Genomic DNA, 27,273 nt, shown 5'->3' on the forward strand with positions numbered 1-27,273 from the left:
CACACAAAACACCATTGGAATGCTACTTCCGCCGCCTCACCGGAAGTTTCACCCACTTTATTTTTTACAGGAGCGCCCCTCGGAAACTTGTGGATTATGTACAAGTAAATATACCTTTCGGTAAGTTGTACTGTATCTTTAAATAAAAACTAAAGTAACATGATCGGTTTACTTGAACTGAGGAGCAACGATCTGTGATCAGAACCTAAGAGCTGATTTATCAATACCTTTATCAATTTATCAATAACAACTTTCATATCAAAAGTAACCTGGTCTGTCTAGTCTGTCGGTGTCAGTGTCCTCTTTGCTCTGTGATTTTTCTCTGTGGGAGAGCGTGTGAAAAGTGTCAAATGCGTTAATCGCCTTTCAGAAAGGATGGGGAATGCGAAATTTGCCATTTTACAAATAAAAAGTTGAACTATCAACAAAACATCCCTGCGCGTTGCGCGCATATTCCGCGTCCTGTCTGAAAGTCTCAAGCTTGAGTCTCAAGCTGAATGTGTGAGAGTTGGCAGCCCTGCGGGGATAAATCGTCGGAAGCGTTCCGCCATGCTTTTACTCCATGTGAGGATTTGTTTACATTAGACTAGTGCGCACTGCCGCATGCACACAGTGCTTATATACATGTGGGGATTGTTTACATCAGAGTGCGCGCGTTTTGCGCAGCACGCAGTGTTTGAGCGGTTGATGGAAAATAAGCAGCTAATGCGCGCTCTAAAAGTCTAAATTCGAATCTATTATTTTTCACGGTATTTTGAAGCGCCCGCAATAACAATATCGTGCATATTCATTACCGCGATTTATCGCATTACCGAATAACGGCACATGTCTAATCGCGATTAATCGTTTGACAGCCCTAATATATATGAAAATTGCCTTGGAAACTAACTGAAATAAATTAAGCTGAAGTGATATAGAAATATAAAAAAAAGACAAAAGCGCTTAACAAAAATGATAACAATATAAACAAAGTTAAAATAAATAAACCGAAAATATAAAAATAAGAGCTACTCTGTACAGACTTCAGAAAGATCCCAGCGTTGGAAACAAGTGAATGGTTTATTTTAATATCATCTCGGACGATTACATTTTTGTTCGGAGTATTTCGTTTTGTAAACGAGGCACAGTGTAATGGAAAGTTCGCAAAAAACTGTTGTTGAAAGAGGAAGCAGCCAACCGTATTGAATCTGACAGCAACTGCAAGTTAAATATTTCATAATGATTTTTTTTTGTAAATGATGGTTTTATATGAATAACGTTTTCAAAACACTCTATATAGAGGTACACAAAGCTGCACTCTTGCAAAAAATCACACTTTAATCAATGAAGCCGTCTACACTTTGTAACGAAGCTCTTATTGACGTTGTTTTTATACTATGTTGGTTATAATGAAAGGATTTGTGAACAAGCAGAACTCACGCTGAACAAAAACTCATTAAATGAAACTAACTTAAATGAAATGTCCATTATTATATCTGAATTTCAGCTCCGGAAGCTAGCGCTGCAAAAAAAAAAACGAATATTTTGATAACCGATTAATCGACTAATCATCGATTATTTTGCCGGCTAATCAGTACGTTTGGAACGATTATTCAGCTTTTTTCAATTAGATAAAACATTGAGTAATACATATTCTTAGTTTAATATAAAAAAATAAGAAAATCAGTTCAGCTTTTGAAATAGCTGTTTTAATGAACTTTGAGCCAACTAAACAGGTCATTCTCAACAGTTTTCAGATTTTGCATATCGCGTTATTGCGCGCCTTTACATAAGGTCACGTGAGATCAAACGACTACTCGACAACAAAGATATTTGTCGACAATTTTTTATTGTCAACGTTGTCAACTAATCATTTCAGCCCTACCGGAGGCTTTCTCGGCACTTGAATTCACAGTGATAAGAACAGTTACAATGCCATTGGTCCTCATTGTTTGGAAGCACATGCAAAGTAGTTTTGCTTTCGCCGCACAGGAGACAGCATCTTCTCGACATGCTGACAACATGAAACCAAACGTCCTCGTCTCAGTTCTCGCACATGCGCCCATAAGGAAGTAATAGAATAGTACAATAAAGTCGTTATTTATGTTTTTTTCCGCACAAAAAGTAGTCTCGTCGCTTGATAAACTTATAATTGAGCCGCTGTAGGCACATGGAATATTTAAACCTTTTCTTTAATGACTTTATGGGCCGTCAAGAGCCAGTCCCTTAGGCAGTCTATATAGGACTGATCCAGCTCTCAGATTCAATCAAAAATATCTTTATTTGTGTTCTTACGGGGTTGGAACAGCATGAGGTTGAGTAATTAATGACTTAATTTTCATTTTTGGGTGAACTAACCCTTTAACCGAACACAACACGTGACACAAGGTACACTATATTGCCGAAAGTCTTGTGACTCTTCTGCCTTTACGTGCACATGAACTTTAAAGACATTCTTAATCCGTAGGGTTTAATATGCAGTTGGTCCACCATTTGCAGCTCTGACAGCTTCAAAACTCTTCTGGGAAGGCTTTCCACAAGGTTTAGGAGTGTTTATGGGAATTTTTGACCATTCTTCTAGAAGCGCGTTTGTGAGGTCAGGCACTGATGTTGGACGAGAAGGCCTGGCTCATAGTCTCCGCTCTAATACATCACAAAGCTGTTCTATCTTGGCGTTCGTGACTCTCCTGTTCGAACTCGTTCATCAAATCGAACAAATATTTTTTCAAGTCATTTCGTTCGTTGAATGAACCAATTGACTCGAAAAAAGATACGTTTATTTTGATGAACGAGTTCGAACAGGAGAGTCATGAACGTGCATCACAGAACGAGCATTTGAGCTTATAAAACTTAAACTTTTTTATTTATTTATTTATTAAATGAGCGATCATTTCGCTATATAAGACCCTTATTCATCGTCTGGTGTCGTTTAAAGCCCTTTGAAGCTGCACTGAAACTCATTTGGACCTTGAACCGTTTGGTTCCCAATGAAGTCCATTATATGGAGAAAAATCCTGGAATGTTTTCATCAAAAACCTTAATTTCTTTTCGACTGAGGAAAGAAAGACATGGACATCTTGGATGACATGGGGGTGAGTAAATTATCAGCAAAAGTTTTTTTAAAAGAGAACTAATCCTTTAATATGTTCATTAGCAACTGAAAAAAGCACAAATGTCAGGGCAAGTCCAAACATTTCAAGGACCCCAAAACACCTTAGATCCAAGAGGGTTAAGTGTCTCACCCGTTGTGCTTTGGTCAGCTCCTCCTTTAGCTTCTCGTAGCCTTTCTCTCTGACCTCCATAACTGACGGACTTCTGAGACGGGACAGACTGTCTGTGCTCAGGCCCAGAAGCTCCTCTCCATCAGCCAACAGGACGTTGCCATCCACCACATCCACAGTGGCTGCAGGATCATTTCCACTGTGGAGACAAACATCAATTTGGTTTCAAAACTTTGCATGCGGAAAATAGCGAGTTGCAGGTACATGATCCAAGCTGACCAAAACATGAGCATGCTTTATGCTTATAAGCACTTCAAAAAAGGCATAAGTGTTCACTGCGTCTTGCCCTGTCGAGCTTTGACAAATGCGTGTACCGTTTAATGCCGTTGACACGTTTTCCTCAACGCATAACATTTACATTTTTAGGACTGCAAGTAATTATCTTCAAATGCTATTGAAGAAATGTGTATACGTATGTAACTTTAGAGATGGTCCCTAAATTTGCAAATATCAAGCCAACTATATGCTAGTATATCACTGTGAAACAATTAGCGTGAAACTTCGCATGTTACGTTCATATTCTGAGTCCATCTGCTTGCCTGTAGCCTATATAGTACAGCCTACATCCCAGCACAGCGCTACGATATAAAGTTAAGGAAACTAAACAACCGAGAGAAACATATGTGTACTTCAGATTTAACGAGTGATATTTTCTTCCCTATTGTGATGTATAGTGAGGCCCCGTCCACACTACTGCGTTTTCGTTTAAAAACTGAGAATTAAAACGAAAACGATCTCCGTCCACACTAGCGTTTTACCTGCGTATTAGAATTTATCTCCGTCCACACTAAAACGTGGATCACGTGACCATTCACCAACACTGGGCATGCGCGCGCCGGTGTAAACAGTGGTTGGCGAATCAGGGAAAGATACGTCATGACTGATGACACCCAATCATAGAGCCGAGCGTGAGCCTCTGCGTCATCGTTTGTAAACTCCTCCGTTTTGTCTCGTCCACACTAAAACGCCCTCCGGAGATTCAAAACGCAAAACGGAGCTGCAGCGTTTCTAAACTTCTCCGTTTTAGGTCTTCGTTTTTCCCGTTTTAGTGTGGACGGGAAGTGCAAACGTAGCAAAAGGTCTCCGTTTTTAAACGAAAACGCAGTAGTGTGGACGGGGCCTGAAATAGCTTCTCAAACAAAAAAAAAATGTGGGGCAGGACTTGATTTTGTCCATGGGGGATTCATTGGATGGTTTGTGGTTTGTTATTGCTGTGATGTCATGAAAGTGACAGGTTGTCCCGCCCTCACCTCAGCAAACGCATCATCAGAGATGTCACTGCAAGAGGGAGGTTATTTCAATTAAAGATTACAAGGGCACATGATTTTTTTTTTTTTTTAAAAAGGGTGTGCACCGATAATTTATTTATAATAAATATTTATATTCCATAAAAAAAAGAATTCTCAATTGTGGTCATGTATGCATGTGTAAAACATTCAGGCACATACAACATATTCACATACTTCAGCTTGTGATTATACGCTTTTGATGGCATCTATTCAAAGTAATACAAAATACTTCTTTTTTATACTATATATGGCTTTTGATAAATATAGTGGGACATGAAACAGAACTGGGAAACAGGGGTGGCAGGATTCAAATCTGCATTACTGTATTTCAAAACGACAATAACTTCTGCGGATACAAGCACCAATATGTTATTATAATTTGTCTTTTTTAATTTAATTATTATTGCCATTTTAAAGTTATAGCTTTTGTTCAGTAGATTCTATGTAATTTCAGTTTATATATTTAGCATTTTGTATTTTATAAAAGTTAAAGAGTTAAAAAGATAGTTTGCCCCAAAATAAAACTATTGTCATCATGTCGTCCCCCTCAAGCCGTTACAAATGTGAATGACATTCAATCTTTTGTGCAACATAAAAGAATATATGAAGAGTTTGGTTGCAAAACGCGATAAACGCGTTAAATTTTTTGACATTTGGATTTTATTATTGGAATCACTGTTCAGATGTACCCTAATCTATGTGTGAATTGCTGCCATTAATAAGATTTTAAAAAGTACATTTTAAGCCTACTACAAAATGTATTTTTTCACAAATGTCGCGATATCCGCCAGCCCAGTTTCTTTACAAAGTGCGATATAACGGTTAGGCTATAGAACATTCGGGATGTCACGCGAGGAGTCAAGTGCTCCTAGTTTGCTCAGTGATTTAACGATAATACAGTGATTAAACTCAGAACACATACTTAATTTTGACTTTACCGGGACTTTAACCTGTTAATGATATCTTGATTATTTAATTTATGTTCAAAATATCGTTCATGAAAATGACAACTGTGTAAATTATTATATTTCAATAACAAATTAGAGTAAAAACACAAGTTAATGCAAAAACTGCCTTATGTTCAGTTTACATGTTTTCATACAATGTGTTGTGTGTTGATTATTATATCTAAAAAATAAAAAAATAGCATCTGAATTTAGGTTAAAAGTCTAGGCTACAACCTTTAATGTTATAGTAATGTCCGGCTCCCTATATATTTTTTTTAATCCTTGTGAAACGTTTAATTGAATTAATTTAAAGACAAAGACAAAACCACTGTTTAAAAAAAACAACAACAAAAAAGCAATTTTAGATCTCTAAACTGAACCAAACCGAACCGAGACGTCAAACCGTGGGAAAACCGAACCGTCAGTTTTGTGTATCATTAAACCCCTAAAGGCTAGGCAAACAAACTGTATACAAATTAATTGTGTTCATGTTCAAGTCTTACCTGCCATTGAGGGCGTCCTCTGAGCCCAGGTGTCGGGGGGCCGAGTACACGGGCTGGGTGGGCAGCTGGTCGGCTCGGAGAGCGTTGTGTGCCTTCTGGCCGGAGGACAGCGAGTGTGTGCGGTACAGCGTGTTCGGGGGAGCGTTGTGCTTTGGTGGACTCGGGTCGATAACGCCATGAAGATCTGGGGTGGTGGGTGATGCCAGGTTCACCTCATGGAAACCTTCGAGCGGTTCACTGGCCATAGCCACAAATATCTTCATACAACACTCTGTCAAAACATAAGAAGAGGACAGGTAGTTCAATTCCTAGACCACATAAAAACAAAATCCAATGTCTATAACCAAAACCATCTCATTAGGATTCGCAATAAAATGGTGTTCAATATACACACTGGCCAAAGCATTACAGTATGACATGAACATTAGCATAATTTACATAAGGAATATCACACGAGTAGCGTGCTGATTACACAGAGTAATAAATAAATAAAATAAATACACAACAAGAGTGTAAATAAATAAGAAACAACGAAAGAGTGTCTTTAAAACCCCTCTTTTGTGCAGACCTGCTTCATTCCGCCACAGATTCAAATCTCAAGTTGACAGTTTAACAGTTGAGCCCAAGCCTCAGTTACTAGCCTAATTCGAAAACTTTAGAGCTAGCAACGAAGAAACGTTGAGTCGCTTCAATGAAATGTAACGAAAAAAATACTGTGTGGTGAAATGCTTAGGCAACTGGTGTAGTGAAAAGGGTTTCAGCATTGATTTCATAACAAATCACCAAGACGGAACTCAACACACTTCTCCCTGGCTTCCTCGGAACCGTCAGAAGCTCCAAAAGTGAAAAATATGGCATCAGCAGTTTGGCTCGTAAACGAAGTCTAGTTTGACGTGCAGTTACACTGAAAAGAGGGGAACCCGAGAACTCATTTTAAAGTGTAACTAAACCCTAAACCAACTTTTTTAGTTAATGATCTGTGAGAATGGATCTTTATTAATACCAGTCATTGATTCGAGTAACTTTTTTGACATTTGTGTATAAAGTGTTTTATTTCTACAATATATAGTGTAAATACGTCTTAGTGCTGCCCTCTTCAGGTTGAACGGTGGCTACTGCAGTTAAATTTTCCTACTGGATTTTAGCGGCTCTTCGTGACGTACGCACGTTTCAGCTCACCACGCTCTTGGTACGAGCTACGCCCTTGGCAGTATAAAAACCAGCTTGTTTCGTCAAAACCACTGTAGCGAGTCAGGAGTTGGAATTGCGAGTATTGAAAACGATCAGCATAGAGTGTTTTAGCATCTATTTCGTCCCCTCTATCTCCGCTGGGGTCAGCCCAATTTTTCAGCATTTTTCAAATATTGCCAGTGGGTGGAGTCAGGCTCTGACCAGGGGTTTAGTTACCCTTTAACCAACGAAAATGGTCTCAAGTATGTCACAATGAGCTTTAACGCAGACACAAACAACCACAAGGACCCACACATGAGAGAAATAACGAGAGCAGACATGGCTTCATCTTCCAGCAAACCAGGAGCCCGCTTTGTCCCATTGCCTCTCTAGAGAAGTACTTGACTCTTCTGCCATCAAACCCCCCTGCTTTTTACCTTCACCCCAAAATGTGTTTGGTACGTAGATCATGCAGAGACACATAAATCATAATTTGTGTTTAATCTCATAGATATACAACAATAAAAAATGTATCTCTTGCTAGGCTCTCTATGGGTATCTCTTGTTTCTTCCATTTTAGAAATAAACTATTTACAACCAAACCACATTACAATAAGGTTTATTTAAAATAACGTAATAAACGGAAAACTAATGTTTCCTCATCCAGAGAGATGAGCTTTATTTGTGTGAGGAAAATCATTTATTGTGTTGTAAAAAAACAATAATGGCACAGCGTTTGAGAACGCTTCCTAGTCTGTTTTTATTAAACTCTATGAGACGCATATTACGCCTAGTAACATTGCTGTTCACGGTCAGGGACTATTTTGTCCAGCGGAAGGAAGGCATTTAGTGGTTTTATTCATGAAAGTTGCATTGAAACACATTTTCTGGCTTTAATATTTATACTGTGTGGTAACAGTTTTATAAAAGCAATAAGGTACTCGAGGCTAGTGCTGTATCGTACCTTAGCTAGCCTCGAGTACCTTATTGCTTACTTATTGTGTTCTGTAGAGAAGAGTATTATGAGAGAGAGATCAATTCCCAGATAGCAAACTGACATTGAATCAACGTGGAAATATGACATCGAAACAACGTTGATCTGACATCGTTTTGCTCATCGAATTAACGTTGAACCAACGTCAGACGTGTCATTCTTTCAAAACTAACGGAAAATCAACTTGAAATCAACGCGTTGTTTCAACGTTATGAAAGCGAACCAATTTTCGATTTTCATTTAGCTTTGAAGAATGCCGCGTCTGACGTTGGTTCAACGTTAATTCGATGAGCAAAATCAACGTTGTTTCAATGTCATGAGAGACGTCGTTTCCACGTTGATTCAATGTCAGTTTGCTGTCTGGGTTAGGCAAGTGCATTACCTGCATCAAGATGATATTATGATACTTAAACAAAATCATTTTGCTTGTCCACCATGGGACAGAAATGCTGCAAGCGGAGTGATACAAACAGTGAAACGGTTCCTGTGGTGATACATAATATTGCATGGCTGGAAAAGGCTCTCAGCCAATCAGAATCGAGAACCAGAACAAACTGTTAAGAGATAATAAACTGTAAGGACGCAATATTTTGATAGTAGGGAAAAGTGAACGTACCATTGTGATGAAATAATATTTAAAGCTTTAGAGTATAAGTCACCAGGAAGAGCAGAGCAAAGTTTTCTCCTCATAAACCACGGCTGATTCCCGATTTATTTTCACCTACAGACACACAAAAACAAGAACACAATGTTTACAATAACAGATATTGTGAAAAAGGTGAGGGAAAACGAATATGTAGAACAGAAACATCCAGGGTCGTCATCAGTGTGGGCAACTTTTGGTGATCATTGTTGATAAGGAAGGAAAAAAGACTGGTGCAGTTAAATGCGTTGACTGCAATACCGTTACCATATTAAGATTTGATTCAGAACGTCCAATTTGACCTGCTATTGCAGTTCTAATGCCCTGTTTTTAATCTAAATTTATAAAAACAACTTTGTAACAACGGGATTGTAGGCTAAATAACACAATTTTAGTAAAAGTCAATGACTGGGAGAATTTGATTGAAAATCTGTTATAGGCTACATTTGAAAAACAGCCATCGGTAAATTTTACCCTGTGGTGGTTCTAATCATCGTATGGTCCGGTAAATAACATGATGGCAAATTTTGTAAAACGGAATGGGTTACATTGACATTTTAGCACTCAGCACGCTTACACTTGCGCGTCTATGTTAAGTGCATTTCTGAGAAACGCAGGGCTGCAGGCTGTGGCACACTGTAAATGCCGTTTACGTTCGGGTCCGGTCGGGTTCTAAAGGATGGCGTCAGGTTGGGTCGGACTCGGGTCTAATTTTATCGGGTCGGGTTTTTCTTAAAAATAAAATTTATGCACGTCGGGTTCGGGTAAGTAGTGATTTGGGTCGATTCGGGTCGGGTACAGTTTTTAGGACCCAAGAAGACCTCTACTCAGACTCAACACAGACGTGTTACTAATTTAATGTTTGATAGTACAAGAGAATATGATGATGTGGTTATTTATTATACAAAAAAAAGTTAGTAAAAGTCAAATTCAGGTATGTGATTGGCTAAGGACAAAAAAGCAGGAAAATATACGGAGCACCCCAACCCCATCCGATCGATATATATATCCCATCTTTTCCGCAAAGCGAGAGTAAATGTTCAATCAAAGTCAAATATAGTCTTCACTGTATAAATTAATACAGGTTTGGAACAACATTACAGTGAATAAATAATGACAGAACTTTTATTTTGGGGTCGGTCAACTATCCATTTAAAGGGTTAGTTCACCCAAAAATGTCAGTATTTACTCACCCTCATGTTGTTCCAACCCCGTAAGACCTTCGTTCATCTTCGGAACACAAATTAAGATATTTAAGATATTAAGATCACTCCTGCATACAGTCCATAGGCTTCTTGAGGGAATGACTTGCTGTCCTCGAAAAGTCATTAAAGACATTCTTAAAATAGTCCAAGTGACTACAGGGGCTCAATCTTAAGTTTATCAAACGACGAGAACACTTTTGTGCGCAAAAAAACAACAAAAATAACGACTTTATTTCAACTCTTCGTTTATTTCTCCCTCTGCGCGAGTCAGGTTACTAGTTTAATAGCATAAGCTTCTGTTATTGTACGTCACACACATGACAATACGCTTAAAACGGAGAAGTTTTTCCTTTAAGTTTTCCACGTACAGACGATGCCATTGTCAAAACGATCCCCATTCACACGGATCTGCAAAAATTTTGACAGATGATCAATTGCATTTACCTGTGAAAACAAACCTGGAAAGGGAAAAACTAGATTCTTCATGCATTCCTGTGAATTATTAATGGAATATCGTCACTTAAATTTGAGAGAACAGACCACAAATGTGCCGTATATGTTGTCCTTTTTCATACTTTTACAGCGGATTGCAAAGGAAAAAATAAAAATCATCAAAAAAGAAAGCAGCGACTGAAAGAGCTCTTGCCATAGATATTCTTATTATAACATGTCACGTTAAAATACCCAGTGTAACGTTATTCTCATTATGTCTGAAATTAATTCATGAAGGAAAATTGACAATGTAGCCTACTTTCATTTTTAGTTTTCTCAATAACCACAGATAAACAATATTCTCTCAAAAATACAAACATTTACATACATGTTGCTCACATATTATGGTAGCCCTGTTTGTGCTAATATAGTGTAATATCACCAGTGCCATTAATGTTTATAAGCAACTGAGAAAAGCACGAATGTCAGGGCATGTCAGACTCTCATGTCAGAACATCTTAAGCACCCCAAATACACCTTGTACCCCAGAGGGTTAAAGCTCTTTTACACTTTTATTTTTTTTAATGCTTGAAACCCCCTTTTCGTCTTTGACCCTGTAATAAACTGAACAGATATGTGATAGGCTAGAGCTGCTCTTCATTAAATATTGAGTCCTACTGCTGCTGGAAGTGCTCCAGCTTATCTACACTAGCTCTTACTTTCACCAGTGAAAAAAAAAAATCACTAGCTATCTGGAGCACGAGTGTTTATAACCTTACGAGTGGATCATTTTTCGCTCCATGTACAAGTATGTCCATGAGTACTTAAGGTGCGTTCCATTCGACAGGGTCCCTATGCAGTGTTCACTACTCCCTACTCCCTGAACATGGTATATCAGTTGAAGTGGACTTCACTGACTTCCTGTGAAGTGATGTATCGATGTTCCCTTATTCCCTATGCCGTTTGCAGTGCCCTTCGAACTGAACATATTCGTTCCCTTTGAATTGGAATCTCACTTAAGATGGCGAAATACCCTGTGAAGTCCACTTCGCAGTCCACTTACGGTCGAATGGAACGCACCTTTAGATGTGAAAGCAGCAACCGATCATACAAACACAAACATTATGAATGTGACTTTTTACCATTTCAAATTGCTTCACACCAATCAACTGTGCCAATGTACCGCGAATGTGCCAAACTAGGGCTTCGTTTTAATGTTGTGATTGGGAACAGTGGCATTTTTGTATTGGTCCCTGATTGGTTAGAAGAATGGGATGAGAAAAGTTCTTGAAATTAAAACAGCCTCATATACACAAACACAAGAAGCACTCTAAGGTAATACACCGATTAGTCCGATAAGGATTTAGTAGTGGGACTTTTTTCTGATTTTGCAGACCAAAATGACTGAATTTGCTGTGGCTTTTCTCAAAAATTGCTCATATTGGAACTTTTCTTTCCCTTTTAAAACACTTGTATGTAAACCTGGCAGGAGTCGAAGTCCTGGTGACACAATACGGTCAGTCCAATACAGCAGAAGTACGGTTAAACACAAGCTACTGCAAACAACAAGGGCAGTGCATTGCTTACATTTGCATTCATACTTTCATACCTGCATGGACTGGCTAATAAGCAGACAGTGATTGCTTCTGGGAATGACAATGCAATGCAAATACTAAATTAATTTGATGCAGTTATGACGTCAGAACTGTTCCATCCAGTCAGATGGCGGTTCCATTTCCTATGATGGTTTTTTTAATTTATGAGTAAAATAAAGCCTGTGGTAAACATAACTTGACTATACTTTTTTTTTCTACAACGTAAATAACACACTTATAGCGAAAACGTGAATTTTCAAAAGGTTATGTTAATTTTTTACAAAGCATCCATTTTAAATAACTAGATAAGACAGCTTGTTGTGCAACACATCAAAGTATCATCAAGTTAGGTTTACCACAGGCTTTATTTTACTCATAAATGACTCACTTTGAAAATCTGGAAGGAACCAGCGGTGAATTTGACTTCTGGGTTCTGACATCACCTGCGCCACTCTATTGCATTCGAACTTTGACCGAAACATGTTTCCTAGTATGGTGCCCTTAAAACATCCAGGAAACTCCCTGGACAATGTCACTACACATTGTCATACTGTCACAGTCTGCGTCTGCACCATCCTGTCTGCGTCTTCAGCACTACACTTCCCAGGATCCTCTCGTCACCCTATCCCGTGTTCACTCCCTCATCAGCCACCTGTTCCTCGTCTTGATCATCTGTTTCACCTGTTTTCACCCCATTATGTTTGATTCTTCTGTGTATTTAGTTTCCTCAGTTTTACTCAGTCATTGTCGGTCGATGTTTGGTGTTACCCCGTGTGGCGCCTTTGTTCCTGTCTTCCTGCCTGTTTGATATATATATTAAACTCATCTTTACCGATACCCCGGATTCCGTGTTTCTTCAGCCTGCACCCGCGCCGTGACAGATCGACCGACCACCTAATCATGGATTTTGCAGCAGTGCAACTTCTCCTCCTGGAGCAGGAGGATCAATCCCTCGAGGAGAGGGTATTTGGACTTGGTACCTCATGTTCACTATGATAACCGGCCTCTGTGTGTTCTTCCGGGCAGGCCTAAATGCTGAAACCCAGGCGCGCCTGCCCGGAGACGGGCCTCGAGGGGACTTCGTGGCCTATGTGGAGTGGGTGCTGGTGTCATGTGGATCTTCTTTCACCGTGGACGATGGCACCAGCCCCACTCCAACGCCAGAGACCGTCCAGCCAGCGCGAGAGACCGTCCAGCCAGCGCGAGAGACCGTCCAGCCAGCGCGAGAGACCGTCCAGCCAGCGCCCGAGACCGTCCAGCCAGAGCCAGAGCCCGAGACCGTCCAGCCAGAGCCAGAGCCCGAGACCGTCCAGCCAGAGCCAGAGACCGTCCAGCCAGAGCCAGAGCCGAGACCGTCCAGCCAGAGCCCGAGACCGTCCAGCCAGCGCCAGAGACCGTCCAGCCAGAGCCCGAGACCAGGATCCCACCCAGCCTCCCTCTCCCACCTCCTCCCGTCATGCATCCGTCTGCCCTTCCATCTGCCAGCTCCCCTGACCCAGCCTGGTCGTGGGATCCCCGGTTTTCGCCTCCCACCTCCTCCACATGGACACTTCCTCGGCCCCCGGTCCCATTGGCTCCCCCGTGGCTCGTACCTCCCTCAGCTCCTCCATGGCCCCCCTTAGTCCACCAGCTCGGCCAGGCTCCCTCGTCCCTCCGGATTCTCTTCGCTCCTTCGTCATCCTCACTTGCCCCATTTCCATCGGCTCCACCAGGGGTCCTCCCTCCACCGGCTCCGCCCTGGTCTCGCCCTCAGCCTGCTCCGCCCTGGTCTCGCCCTCAGCCTGCTCCGCCCTGGTCTCGCCCTCAGCCTGCTCCGCCCTGGTCACGCCCTCAGCCTGCTCCGCCCTGGTCTCGCCCTCAGCCTGCTCCGCCCTGGTCTCACCCTCTGCCTGCTCCGCCCTGGTCTCGCCCTCAGCCTGCTCCGCCCTGGCCACGCCCTCAGCCTGCTCCGCCCTGGCCATGCCCGCTCAGCCCCCAGTTCGCCCCCCCTCATTCCTCTGTTCTGCGGCGTGAGGTCACGCCTCCCGGGAGGGGGGAGTTCTGTCACAGTCTGCGTCTGCACCATCCTGTCTGCGTCTTCAGCACTTCACAGGATCCTCTCGTCACCCTATCCCGTGTTCACTCCCTCATCAGCCACCTATTCCTCGTCTTGATCATCTGTTTCACCTGTTTTCACCCCATTATGTTTGATTCTTCTGTGTATTTAGTTTCCTCAGTTTTACTCAGTCATTGTCGGTCGATGTTTGGTGTTAGCCTGTGTGGCGCCTTTGTTCCTGTCTTCCTGCCTGTTTGATATATATATTAAACTCATCTTTACCGATACCCCGGATTCCGTGTTTCTTCAGCCTGCACCCGTGCCGTGACACATACTGGGATGACTTTAGATTGATAGGAGCAACAATTATTCAATAAAGTATTTGAGAACTTAAAAGCCAATTCACATTACACAGACACTTGGGATGTTTGAGAAATGACATACTATAATCTGGTCACTGTCAGCATTGGTCATGTCTGTCGGGGCAGTGTGAAATGCCCTTTAGAGTTGGCCTGAATTGGAAATTTTAATTTTAATTTTGTAAGATTTCAATGAATCCAGCCCAGCCATCAGATAAATGTTTGGCCCCGTCCACACTACTGCGTTATCGTTTAAAAACGGAGAATTAAAACTAATACGATCTCCGTCCACACCAGCGTTTTATCTGCGTATTAGAAACGATCTCCGTCCACATTAAAACGACTGAAAACACGGATCACGTGACCATTCACCAACACTGAGCATGATCGTGCCGCTGTAAACAGTGAATGACGAATCAGGGAAGGATACGTCATGACTGATAACACCCAATCAAAGAGCAAAGCATCAGCCTCTGCGTCAGCGTTTCTGAAGTTCTCCGTTTTGTATGGTTTTGTCTCGTCCACACTAAAACGCCCTCAGGAGATTCAAAACGCAAAACGCAGCTGCAGCGTTTCTAAACTTCTCCGTTTTAGGTCTTCGTTTTTCCCGTTTTAGTGTGGACTGGAGGTGCAAACGTAGCAAAATGTCTCAGTTTTTAAACGAAAACGCAGTAGTGTGGACGGGATTGGTTGACTGGCAAGATTGGCATCCTGATTGGCCGATTGATAAAAATCAAGAATCGAATCGTGACCTTAAAATCGAAAATGTAATCGAATCGAGGATTTGGAGAATCGTGACACCCCTAATACTGTATTCTAAATATAATTAGCTATGTTTTCTCCCCAACTTTAAATGCTTTAATTTAGGCTATTTTGTAACAGTGCCACAGTTTAGCGCACCACATAGAACACTCGGGAACCGCTGGCTGAGCTGCTGCTTTGCGTTCAGTAAGGGATAATAGGTAGTTTAGCTGTATTCATTCAGTTAGAACGCTACTTATTTTGGCTTTAGTCGACAAAATGTCCAAGAAATCTAAATATTTTGTCTGGCTAAATTTTACAAAAAAAGAAGACAAGACTGTACTTGGAAAAAAAAGAGCGCATCGCACCACGACCGCATTGCCTCCATTATGAGCGCACCTAAATTTGAAATAACGAACTTGAGCGCGCAAAAGCGCAATATGTGAGCAGGCCCTTTAACGGCTTTATTATGCTGACTCAATAGATTGTTTTCTTATGTTTTTGTTTTTATTTACACTAGACGCATTTGAAAATACCCTAAATAATGTAACAAAATGAAAATAAACCTAATAGCCTTCCTACTATATGGCCTATTATTATTAGGATTGTTTTTTAGGCTATTTTGGGTTTTTGTGCGTTTGTTTTAAAACGCCTAAATCGGCTGGACAAAAGTTAACCCATATCTTTGAAAGTAAAGAAGAATATATACAGCCTGTAAACGAGAGCTTTTGTTAGGATTTTAAATTTTATGGCAGTTTTAGCAGTTATATTTTTTGTAGCGTGTGGTCAGGTGCGCGATTGTGACTGTCACTATAGACCTAGGACAGAGCTCCTCATTTTGCAGTTAAAAAAAAATCACTTAATTTTCAAAGAATTGTATTATTATTATAGTTTTATTACTGATGTTGTTTCGTTGTTGTTTTATAAATGATCTATGACAATTGTTTAAAACATATTCAATCAAAACATCGTGCAGGACAAGACTTTGGTCGACTAAGGATTTCTTTGGTTGACTTCAGCCCTAATTTCATTACTATCTTTGAATGGATCTGAGTTTTTGAACGCAGTTAGTTGAATGAACAGTTTAATGGCTCACTCAAAGACAGTCCTTTGCCGCCACCTCAACAGCTCAGGCATTTAAGTGGCACTAAAACCTGCATTCCGATTCGGTCTGTTAGGCCTACATCAACAGATTGCAAGGTTCAAATTGCAGTTTCAATGCAGCTTCAAAGGGCTTTACACGATCCCAGCCAAGAAATAAGGGTCTTATCTAGCCAAACAATCTGTTATTTCCTAAAAAAAAACATTTATATACTTTTTAAGCACAAATGCTCGTCTTGGAGGTCCACGACTTCAAGTATTACGTAATTAGGGTTATTCCGCGATGATTTGATTTCCGCAATCACGAAATCGCAGACAGAATTGCGGAATTGGCAAATTAACGCCGAATCTATTGTTAACACAGAATTTCGTGGAATTTGGTTTTGTGTGGGAGAAGAACATATGTCTGGTGAAAATGCAGACCGGAGGAACCAAATCTGTGGGACACCCTGAAGACCAGAGTCTATGCTAGGAGACAAACAAATCTGGAGGAACTTGAGAGATTTGCCAAGGAGGAACGGGCTGCGACTCCTCAGGACTGACACGAACGACTAAAGGCAGTTATCAAGTAAAAGCACACTATTGGCTATTATCCTAGACAGCAAAATAGTTTCGACCCAGATCTGGCCCACATCTGGGCCGTATGGAATCCACTTGTACCAGATGTGGACCAACTCTATAGTGCTGTCCGGGTCACATAAGACAGCTAATAATTTTGACCTGTAGACTTTTTTATTTCTGGTTATAATTTTGTTTCTATTTGTATTATAAACACTCCTAAAAGAACTATTATCTTTAAAAATGCTGTGAAAAAAAAAACCTTTGCTCTGTTAATAAGCATTTGGGAATCATTTGAATAAAAATAAAATATTTCATAGGGGGCTAATAATTTTGTCTTCAACTGTACTAGTCTTCTGAGATAGAGTAGATGACACTATTAATACTGGATATGGTAGGTGCACAATGACTCCACTGTCAACAGCACATGGATCAGGTATCCAGCTCCGCCTGACCTGAAGCCATTCAACCCCCACATACTGTTTACTACATAAGGCCCATTGTTTTAAGACAGGACGAGGAGAGGGGCTGAACTAATTCCCTCAGGAGCTCCACAGCAGACACTGCTAGTACCCTATAGAGGCAAGTATGCTGCATACACACTGTCATTAAGGTTATATTAAGCTTTCAGAGCGAGATGGACCAGAAGTGCCGGATGCAGAAACAACTCAATATTACCCACACCTGCTATCTTTAGCGTGTGCAAGGAGAGGTAATGTTATGATATTTAATGCTTTCAACAAACCCTGAGGAGTAAGACATTGTAATTCGAGCACTGCAAGTGTGATCCTCAACACCGTGTCAAGATATAAATTCCTTATGAATACTGCATCAAAGCCTCATTAACACACAATGACATGATACGTTGGATTTGGCGTAGATGCAATAAATAAAAGCAAGAATAGATGTTAAAAGCGCAAGATGGCTGTCTAATGTAAGTACACTCACATGTCCTGAAGGGATTGTGTGTCTGTCATGTATCCCGCTCCTCCTTCAAGAAAATACACGGATATAATTAATATTAATACATGAACGCTTGCACGATCACACAGTTCGCGCTTTTCCTCTCATAACGCATGTCTTTCTCGTGATAAACTAGTCCTCGGTGAAAGACAGTAACCAGGGCCAGACAAAGACAGAACAGAGCCACCGGCTGCCACCATCCCGCTTCATGATTGTGCTGCCGTTCTGTGAGGAATATACCATTCCTACTATTGCGACGGTTTCTTCGTGAATATTAATTAGGTCGCGCTGACGTTTCTTGGGTACGTTATCTAATTAAAATTCATAAGTTAGTTTTAAGCTTCGTTTATTCGTCAGCTGCCCAGCGCCCGCCTATCAACGCCCGCCTTTCAGCCAATCAGAAAGGCCTATTGATCGAGGATGAAGTTACCTAATTAATAATTCACAAGCGAAGCGGTTGTCATAGTACGACTGTTCATCCATCCTGTCAGATTAGGCGGAGGCTCTGACCGGCTCGCGCAAGCGCTGTAATCGCTTTTTTAATAGTTTTTAATAGATGATACACATAAATAATAAAACAAAAGTGACGTATTAACCTCAAGTAATACTAATAAATCCTATTCAGCTGTTTGTTTGGGGTTATCAATAGCACCGCACCGCTGCGCATCGGACAGTTTTGAGTCATAATTTAAAATAACGGACAACGGTGATTAATAATTTAATGAATACTGGATTAATATTTCAATGGATCAAAACCTTGTTCTACACAGCTAACACATTTTGGTTCCCAGACCAGCCTACGTTGTAACGTGTAAGTTTTTGATTAACCATGAAAGTTTTCGTTATGGAAATAGATCGTCTTTTTAAGGTTCCCCTAACGTCCCTTTCATCATTTATTTTTTACACATTCACACTTTCAGGCATCATTAAATAAATCATCCATATTGTATAATAAATCAGCACGCAATCCATATTTTTAGATTAATTTTTTAATAACTTAAACATTAACAAAAACGCTGTTAGCCAATCAGAATTTTTATTCAGGAACAGTATTTACATTTAATACTTAAAAAAAAACATAACATTATTATTGTTATTATTATTATTATTATTGAAAAAAACTATAATGTAAACTGTTATAAAACAAGATAATTATTATTTTTTTAAATCTCAATTTGTAATCTTCTCCACTCCACTTCATGCCCAACACCGTTGTCTGCAAAGACAAGAGCTGTGTCTGAAATCGCTCCCTATCCACTATATAGTGCACTAGGGTGTCGGCCATTTTGTAATGGTTTTCAAATTCTGCGTGAACGTCATTCGTTCACTACTTATACCCACAATCCTCTCTGATTTTGAGTGTACATCCGATGTACTCGTTGGAGCGCCATTTCCCAAGTCCAACACGATAAGGCGATAGAGCAAGAAAAAGAAAAAAAGATGGCGGATGGCAACACCGGAGTGAGTCAACAACAACAACGTTAGTAAACTGTACGTACAATATTCACCTAAAGTTAGGTCTTAGAAAATTAAGAACTGCTTTAGGGACAGATGAGGACATAAGACTTATCATTTTTAAAAGAACAGCCTGATAATCAAATACAAGGTAAGATAATATTTATTTACATATTTGCTTGTAACTTTACTCCCTTTGTGGTATCTGAAAAAAAAACTAGCTAGATCTCAAGCTAGAGACCAAATGTAACTTTTACAGACGTTTCACACCAATTAAAGGGTAACTAAACCCCTGGTCAGAGCCTGACTCCACCCACTAGCAATATTTGAAAAATGCTGAAAAAATGGGCAGACCCCAGCGGGGCTAGGGGGCGTGCACCTGAGACCCGCTGTGAGTGACAGCTGCTGTCAGACTCTAAAATAGAGCGAGACTGGAGTGACTCAAGTAGCTGCCTTTGCAACAGAGCGGCCATTTGAAGTCGAGGACTTTTCTCCCTCACCTTCACCTTCACCTGAAGTGGATGAGGGTGAATTGTATGTAGACACAGGGCCAAATCCATTCGAGCTGCTGGCTCAAACTGCGGTCTTAACTCCCGCATCGCGACCGGCATCTGATGAGTTATGTCGTCGAGTTGATCTCAATAGCGCACGCTGGCATATATTCATATTGATATTATGCCGCTATATGAAAAAATCCAGCAAAATGCACCGGCTCGTTTGTCGACCCCAGAGGATTAACTAACTAGATGCTATTATATGCTATCCTGATCGTTTTCAATACTCATAAATCCAACTCCTGACTCGCTACAGTAGTTTTGACGGAACCAGATGCTTTTATACCAGGGGCTGCCAAGGGCGTGGTGAGCTCGCACCAAGGGTGTGACAGAGTGCGTCTGAGAGTTCGCTACGTCAGCAAGTACCCCTACTGCAGGAGCTTTCCGTTTAACCTGAAGAGGGCAGCACTCAGACGTTTTTACACCATATATTTGAAAATCAAAACACTTTATACTCAATTGTCAAAAAATGTACTCGAATCAATGAACAGCATTTATGAAGCTCCATTCTTACAGATCATTAACTAAAAAAAGTTGTTTTGGTGTTTAGTTACCCTTTAATGTATAGTGCCAATTTATGGAGAGCTCAACCATACAGAGATGTATTGTGGATTAAATATACATAATTGTTTATGAATGTTATATTTGGTCAGGTCTGTGCTAGCTTGAGATCTGTAAAGATGTAATGTAAAGCATCTCTGTTCACATGTTTGTACTGACTGTCATTACTTTGCCCCGCTGATGGTCACAAATATGGCAGATGATCATAAAAATGTGTATGACTGAAGCAGATAGATTTTTTTTTTTTGCCTAGTATTATAACAAAACTCTTACTCATCTGTTGGGTTATAAATCATTTTTAGGAGCTAAGAAAGCCAACAACCGGTATTGAGACTGAATCAGGAGAGTCCACTGCAGGAACATGGAAGTGGTTTGACCTCATGGATGAGGCAAAAGATGGGAGGACATCCATCCAGCCCCCCATCCTCATTGCCTCATCAGAGGAAGACTCCATTCTTCCTGCAGTGAGTTCTGTTGGTTCAGTCCTTAAGAAGCCAGAGCAGCAGGATAGGAGAGAGAGTGTCGAGGCAGGGCCATCAAAGAGGCAGAGAAAAGATCCAGTACTGGAGTTTTTGAAGAGGGAAGCTGAAAGAACAGAAGAAATAAAATGTAACCTTTCTTTTAAATATGTCAAATAAAACGAAACCTTACCTTTCTTTTAAATATGTCAAATAAAATGTAACCTTTCTTTTAAATAAATAATTTTGAGTTTGAATGTTGTTGTTTTTATTGTTTAAATTTGTTTTAATACTACTAATAATATAAACTGTTAGAGAAAATTAACAATATCATGTATTGTACATCTGAACACATTAAGATTTTAAAGTAAAGGCAAGTACTTATAACAATGAACTGCAATACATGTTTTAAATTAGCTGAAATGTAAATTGGAAAAAAATTACTAATACATAACTAACCTCAAATAATTACACTTGTTTAGTTTTTTATTTAATTGCATGCTAACTAAACATATCTAACTATTATATAAATGTGGTTGTAACATGTTTTATAACTAATCATGATGTCTTAGTGCTGGAGGCAGATCATCATCATCATCATCTGGAGCAGAAACGGCTGCAGCCAAGCGGTCTCTGGTGTGTTCTCCACTCTGTGGCTCTCTCACTTGCAGGTCATCAGGATCATCGCCATTCAGTTGTCCTTCCTCTGGCTCTATGATATCACCATTTGTGATGCAGATGTTGTGCAGAATAGTACAACAAGTGATGACCTCCGGAGCAAATTCTGGCTTGACTTTAAGGGCCTTGAAGAAAAGTGACCGCCATCGTGTTTTCAAAATGCCAAAGGATCTCTCAATGATGGATTGAGCTTTTGCATGGTGCAAGTTGAAGCGACGCTGACTTTGATTTTGTAGTGGCTCTCTATATGGAGTGATGAGAGAGATTGGGTGGCTAAGACAGCGGTAACCCCCATCTCCTAAAATGTGGTATCCCTCTGGTGGGTACAGTGCCCTTGAATAGATAGTGCTGTTTCTGAGCACTCGGGAATCATGGTCTGATCCGGGATAACCCACAAAAATGTCCAGGTACTTACCTTGGTGATCACAGAGTGTTTGTAACTGTATTGAATAAAATAATTTTCTGTTCAAGTAGCACATAGAATCAGCAGATGGAGGTTTAATTCTTATGTGACAACCATCAATGCTACCAGCAACTGTACTAAAGACAGCGCTGCCAGCCAGATTTGCAAAGCCTGTGCCGATTTCCTCTAGCTCCTCTAAAGCATTGGTTCCCAACCTGGGGCCCGCACCCTCCTCAGGGGCGTGCCAGAGTGTACAGAGATGCATAAAATGTTTCACTAATAATTTTATATACATTTTTTTTTTTTAAAGTTAAAAAAATATTTATGCTTACAATGCCAAGATAAGGCAGTCAAAAATGATCTCTTATATAAAATAATTATTTAAATTTTGCGCGCTCACCGTCACTTGCCCAATGTGCTTGTTGTCGTAGTAACGGCAAAATCAAAAGAAAATGGCAGAGAAACGTAAATGCGGCGATTCTTCATCAGAAGCGAAGAAAAAGTTAAGACACTATGACAAAACCTACATAAATTTTGGTTTTATTGCAGGCCAAGACAAGTCTCGACCAGAATGTATCTTTTGTGGTGGAAAACTGGCAAACGACAGCATGAAACCACCAAGCAAGATGAAAAGACACCAGGAAACGAAGCATCCAGAGAAATCGGCAAAGATAAGGAATTCTTAGAGAGAGAAAAAAGAGATGGCTCTGTCAAAAAGATCGACAGACATCAGAAAAGTATTCGAAAGAGCAGGTAGTGATTTACAGAAGGCCACTACAGTTTCCTTTGAGTGTTCACTGTTGATTGCCAAGGCAAAAAAGCCGCATAATATTGGAGAGGAGTTAATCAAACCCGCCTGCATTAAAATAGTGGAGGGACTATGTGGCCCGCAAGCAGCTGAAAAGGATAAATCTGTCCGACTTTCTAACAACACAGTTAAAGACAGAATTGTTAAAATGCAGTTGCACAAAAGCTTAGAGAAGTCCAATTTCCAATACAGTTGGATGAAACGACCACAGTAACGGGAGAGTCTGCGCTTATCGTGTATGTACAGTATGTGGACGGAGATGAGTTGAAACGGGACATACTTATGTCTACTAATTTACCCACAACAACTACAGGTCAGGATAATTTTACGGCTGTTGATTCATACCTGACATCGTACAATCTGCCCTACACAAATATCGTCGCTTGCTGCATGGATGGAGCTGCCGCGATGATGGGTAGAAATAAGGGATTTAACAGCCGTTTGATGGAAAAGGCTCCATGCTGTGTAATTTTCCACTGTATGATACATCGCCAGGCACTCGCCAGTAAAAACTGTCCAAAGACCTTGGTGACACACTGGCAACAGTTGTAAAAGTCGTAAACTTCATTAAAGCTCGCCCTACCAACCAGAGATTATTTGCACAACTGTGTGAGGATGAAGCGCACCAAACTCTACTGCTACACACGGAGGTGCGCTGGCTTTCACGTGGCAAAGTGCTTGTGCGATTTCTAGAACTGCAGGACAAAATCTTGGAATTTCTGCCAAATCAAAGCTGACTGATGTGTTCTGGATCAAAACTGCATACCTTGCCGACATATTCACTCTTTATAATGAGACCAACAAGAGACTGCAGGGCTCTGAGTCAAACATCCTGGAGTGCAAAGAAGCAATCTATGTTTTTATGCGCAAGCTGGAGTACAGGGCTGGAAAACTGTCACAGGGGCATTTACAACACTTTCCACTGCTGCTTCAACATTCTGGGGGTACCGTGAGTGCGTCTTTGCGCGCCGAGTTTTGCCGTCACATGACTTCACTATGGGAGGAATTAAAGTCCCGCTTTGCGGATGTTGACACATTATCCAAGGAGTCGTGGGTTATGGATTCGTTCACATCCAGGCTTGAAGATGTGTAATATCTTGGCTGTGAAGATGAGCTCGCTGAACTACAAACTGATTCACTGTCAAAAAAGTACTTCCAGGAGAACGGATACAAAAGGCTTTGGATAGCCAGGGGACCTGTTGTCGCACCTAAACTTGCAAACTATGCCAGTACAAAGATCATTCTTCCTTTTAGTACCACCTACCTCTCTGAGACAGCCTTCAGTGCCCTTGTGACTATAAAAACAAAGTCACGCAACAGACTGGACGTTCACAGCGATTTTAGACTGGCTATCACTGGCATTACACCTGACATTCCATCACTAGTCAAAGGCATGCAAGCCCAAGGTGGACATTAGCATTATGTGTTTATGCTGACATTATGATTAGTCTTGTTCCCAAAGGAAAAAGGTTGGGAACCGCTGCTCTAAAGATGGGAAGTGAATTGTTTTGCATTTGATTTTGAGGAGCAGTTTTGAGACTTTGTGTACAATCATGTGAACTGTTGAACGGGGCATATCAAATGCCCGGTAAGATGTTGCACTTGCGAGCCAGAATAGGAAGACTAGAATTTCTATATCCTGAGCCCAACCATGATCACGATCCTCATGGAGTGTGTTGATGATGTAGATCAGTGTTTGCCTGTTAAGACGAAATTCTGGCCTCGTGTCACATCTCCTATCCAGGTACAGCCTGAGGATAGGCACTGACTGGTTCAGCAGGGAATATGGACCTTGAGTGCCACTGTGGCTGGTGGATTTCAAAATCTACCAGCCACTCAATGTTTTTACCAGCCACTTTCTTGTTTTTAACCGACAATGTGTAACTGCATGTGAAAATTAATACTACAAGAGATACGTTACTTAAGTAGTTTATTTAATCTCAAATCTCAATAAAATACTGACATTTTCTCTCATTTTCTCTCTCTTATAGACACACAAACCATGAACTGATTTAAATTTCATTGAATGAGTAGGGCAGATTAAACAAAAACCTAACATTCTTCCACCCATCCTCCCCACTCCAATTTACTCCTGCTCATCAGAATCAGACTCTGAAGTTTCAGAGGTGCTTTCCTGAGCATTCTTCTTTCCCTCCATGAACTCTGGCCTTCTAGGCCGGATGCTAGCCTGATACCTGAGCTGGATAGCAGGGGTGGGGTCATAATTCTCAATAGAGGGAGTGGATAGCTGGTAGTGGTGAAAATTTTGATTCTTTCCAGAGACTCGTTCATTTATAGTTTGTTCACCAAAATGATTCGTTCACTTATTCGTTCAGGTTTTTTTTCCATATACATCAGCAGCAGGTACGGCAAAATGTGTTAACAACGTATTTACTTGTTACAAAATAAAAGCTGATTTGACTTTATTAAAAATGGTGCCCTACTCATTAAATGGGAAAAATAAGTCTAAATAAGCGATCAAAGTCTTTTTATCTTTTAAATTACACTCTTTTCGGATGACCAAATCACAAGTGTTTTTTAATTTGTTTGCATACTAGGCAGGCTAGTTAACATTTTATTTGTTTGGTCAGAACGAGTTAAACGAAGAGTTATGTTCTGTAAGTTATGAATTGCACGTGCACAGTACGGATACCTGCGCTTTGCATTCACTTTCTGCTGATTGATGAACTAGATTGACAGAATGGCCGACCTGGTACACGAACTGGGTATAGCAACCATTTCGTTCAATTCGTTCACGGACGGGAGATCTCTCTCTCGTTCAGACTCATTCAGCAGAGTAGATCCAACCAATTACATGCCCCTTCTAAGCCCCAGCCCCGAGCTGAAACGCTATTAGCTGACGTGAGTCACGTGACGCAAATGATTTTTTTAAATAATTTTTTTAAACAAATAAAGTTTTTAAACAAACAAAAGTGCATGACATGACATATATATTTATTTTTTATAGTATAAAACTGTTGAAACATAAAACAACAATAATAAAAATAAATAATACAAAATGCACACAAAACACCAGTGCTAGTGGTGCCACTCATTTTGAAGTTAGCAGATTACCTGATGTAGTTTGTAGATTTTAGTAAAAACGAAAATTTTAAGCTGTCTTTTATTAAATTAAACCATCAGCTTGCACTGTTAACTTCGTCGTCATTATTATCTTGACGTTCGAACAACTGGTTCTTTCATTCACAAACGAGATGTATGTAACAGTTCATTGGACTCGTTCAAACTCAAAGCAACTCAATAAAGGGCGTATTCGTTCACTAGATTCAACAAATCACATGCTCCGTCCTCGTATCATACTTGAAGGCTATTGGCTCGAGGTTTAGTCACTCTTTGTCTTTGACAGATGAAACGGGCCACAGAGCTACACGGTTCATTGAGCTGCGCATGCGCGCAATAGCGGCGCCCAGTGGTAGAAGGAGGAATTTCAGTGAACGAGAAATATGAGTCAATGGATAACGTGAACGAGAATGATTCGTTCACCTAAAAGATTCGTTCCAAAAGAACGATTCGTTCACAAACGTAACATCACTAATAGCTGGACAGTCAGTAGGTCACAGAGGCTTCTTGATGTAAGACGGGACCTCCAGTCACTTTTCACTAACTTCATTTGATTGAAGCCTCTTTCACAGTCTGCAGTAGAGGCTGGTATGGTGAGAATGAGGTCAACCAGCCTAAGGATGTCAGGGCACTGCAGTTGCAAAGACCTGTTGATTTCTGGCCAGGTCTTCATGTGGATACTCGCTCCCATCTCATACAGTCTGGTTTTGAGAATGGTCCACTGATCTGGGATGAGCTCAACAGCGACCCCAGCAGATGTCAGGATGCTCTGGAAGTGTGTAGTTAATTCCCCCACTTCTGATTCACCAAATTATGAAAAGAGACAGACATAATGAAACAACATTGAGTTATATGCTTTCATGACTTTGTAGATGAAATGTTATGTATGAACCTAAACCACAGACCTTTAGAGTGATCTGCGTCAGGCCAGCTGTTCAGATTCACTAACTTTGTAGCTTGGAGAATCCCTATGGTCATGTCGGTGAAGCGACTTTGCAGACTCTGGCAGAGTTTGTCGAGCAGCTCAAACTTTGCCTTCATGACACGGTTTAGAGCGCTGTCATCATTCTCGTGCTGCTTCATACAGGCTTTTAGCTTGGGCCCAGGTCTGTGGTACATTACATTAGTAAGTTTACATTTACATTAGTACGATATTCAGCTAAGCAGCCAACACATTAACACAACTTTTCAGTTCTCACTCTGACACTCACCTGGTTTTGTATTTTGTGAGCACTGTTTGGGTGGCTGTCAGGCAGCTGTGTACTTCATCCACTGTGATAGCTGAGTTTTGAAGACTCAGAGAGAGGCTGCTGAGACGAGTTAGGCAATCATGCATGATGTTGCAAAACATTAAAAATGCTGGAAGTAGTGGCGTGCTTTGCTCTTCTGCACTGCTGCATTCACCCCTTCAGCATCTGGTGACTGAATCTTTATTAAAAAAAAAATCCATCAAATCAATAAAGAAAAGTCATTAGTCAAT

The 27,273-nt window shown here is 40.6% G+C and overlaps 1 protein-coding gene across 5 annotated transcripts in view; it reads right to left on the reverse strand.

Annotated features, from left to right (window-relative positions):
• Positions 1-18,035, reverse strand: part of rab3ip (RAB3A interacting protein (rabin3)) — a 44,894-nt gene extending 26,859 nt beyond the window's left edge. For 3 of the 5 annotated variants that reach the window (XM_039655926.2, XM_039655924.2, XM_039655921.2), the window contains exons 1-4: positions 17,781-18,035; positions 8,780-8,884; positions 6,000-6,270; positions 3,222-3,399 (exon numbers count right to left, since the gene is read on the reverse strand). In XM_039655926.2, the coding sequence (XP_039511860.1) occupies positions 3,222-3,399; positions 6,000-6,262 (441 nt within the window). In that variant the 5' untranslated portion in view covers positions 6,263-6,270; positions 8,780-8,884; positions 17,781-18,035. The remainder of the gene's footprint in view (positions 1-3,221; positions 3,400-5,999; positions 6,271-8,779; positions 8,885-17,780) is intronic. The other 2 variants (XM_039655923.2, XM_039655922.2) reach the window with 2 other exon arrangements.
• Positions 18,036-27,273: the final 9,238 nt, after the last annotated feature.

This window comes from Pimephales promelas, chromosome 24 (assembly GCF_988280905.1).
Source record: "Pimephales promelas chromosome 24, fPimPro1.hap1.1, whole genome shotgun sequence".
Lineage (NCBI taxonomy): Eukaryota > Metazoa > Chordata > Actinopteri > Cypriniformes > Leuciscidae > Pimephales > Pimephales promelas.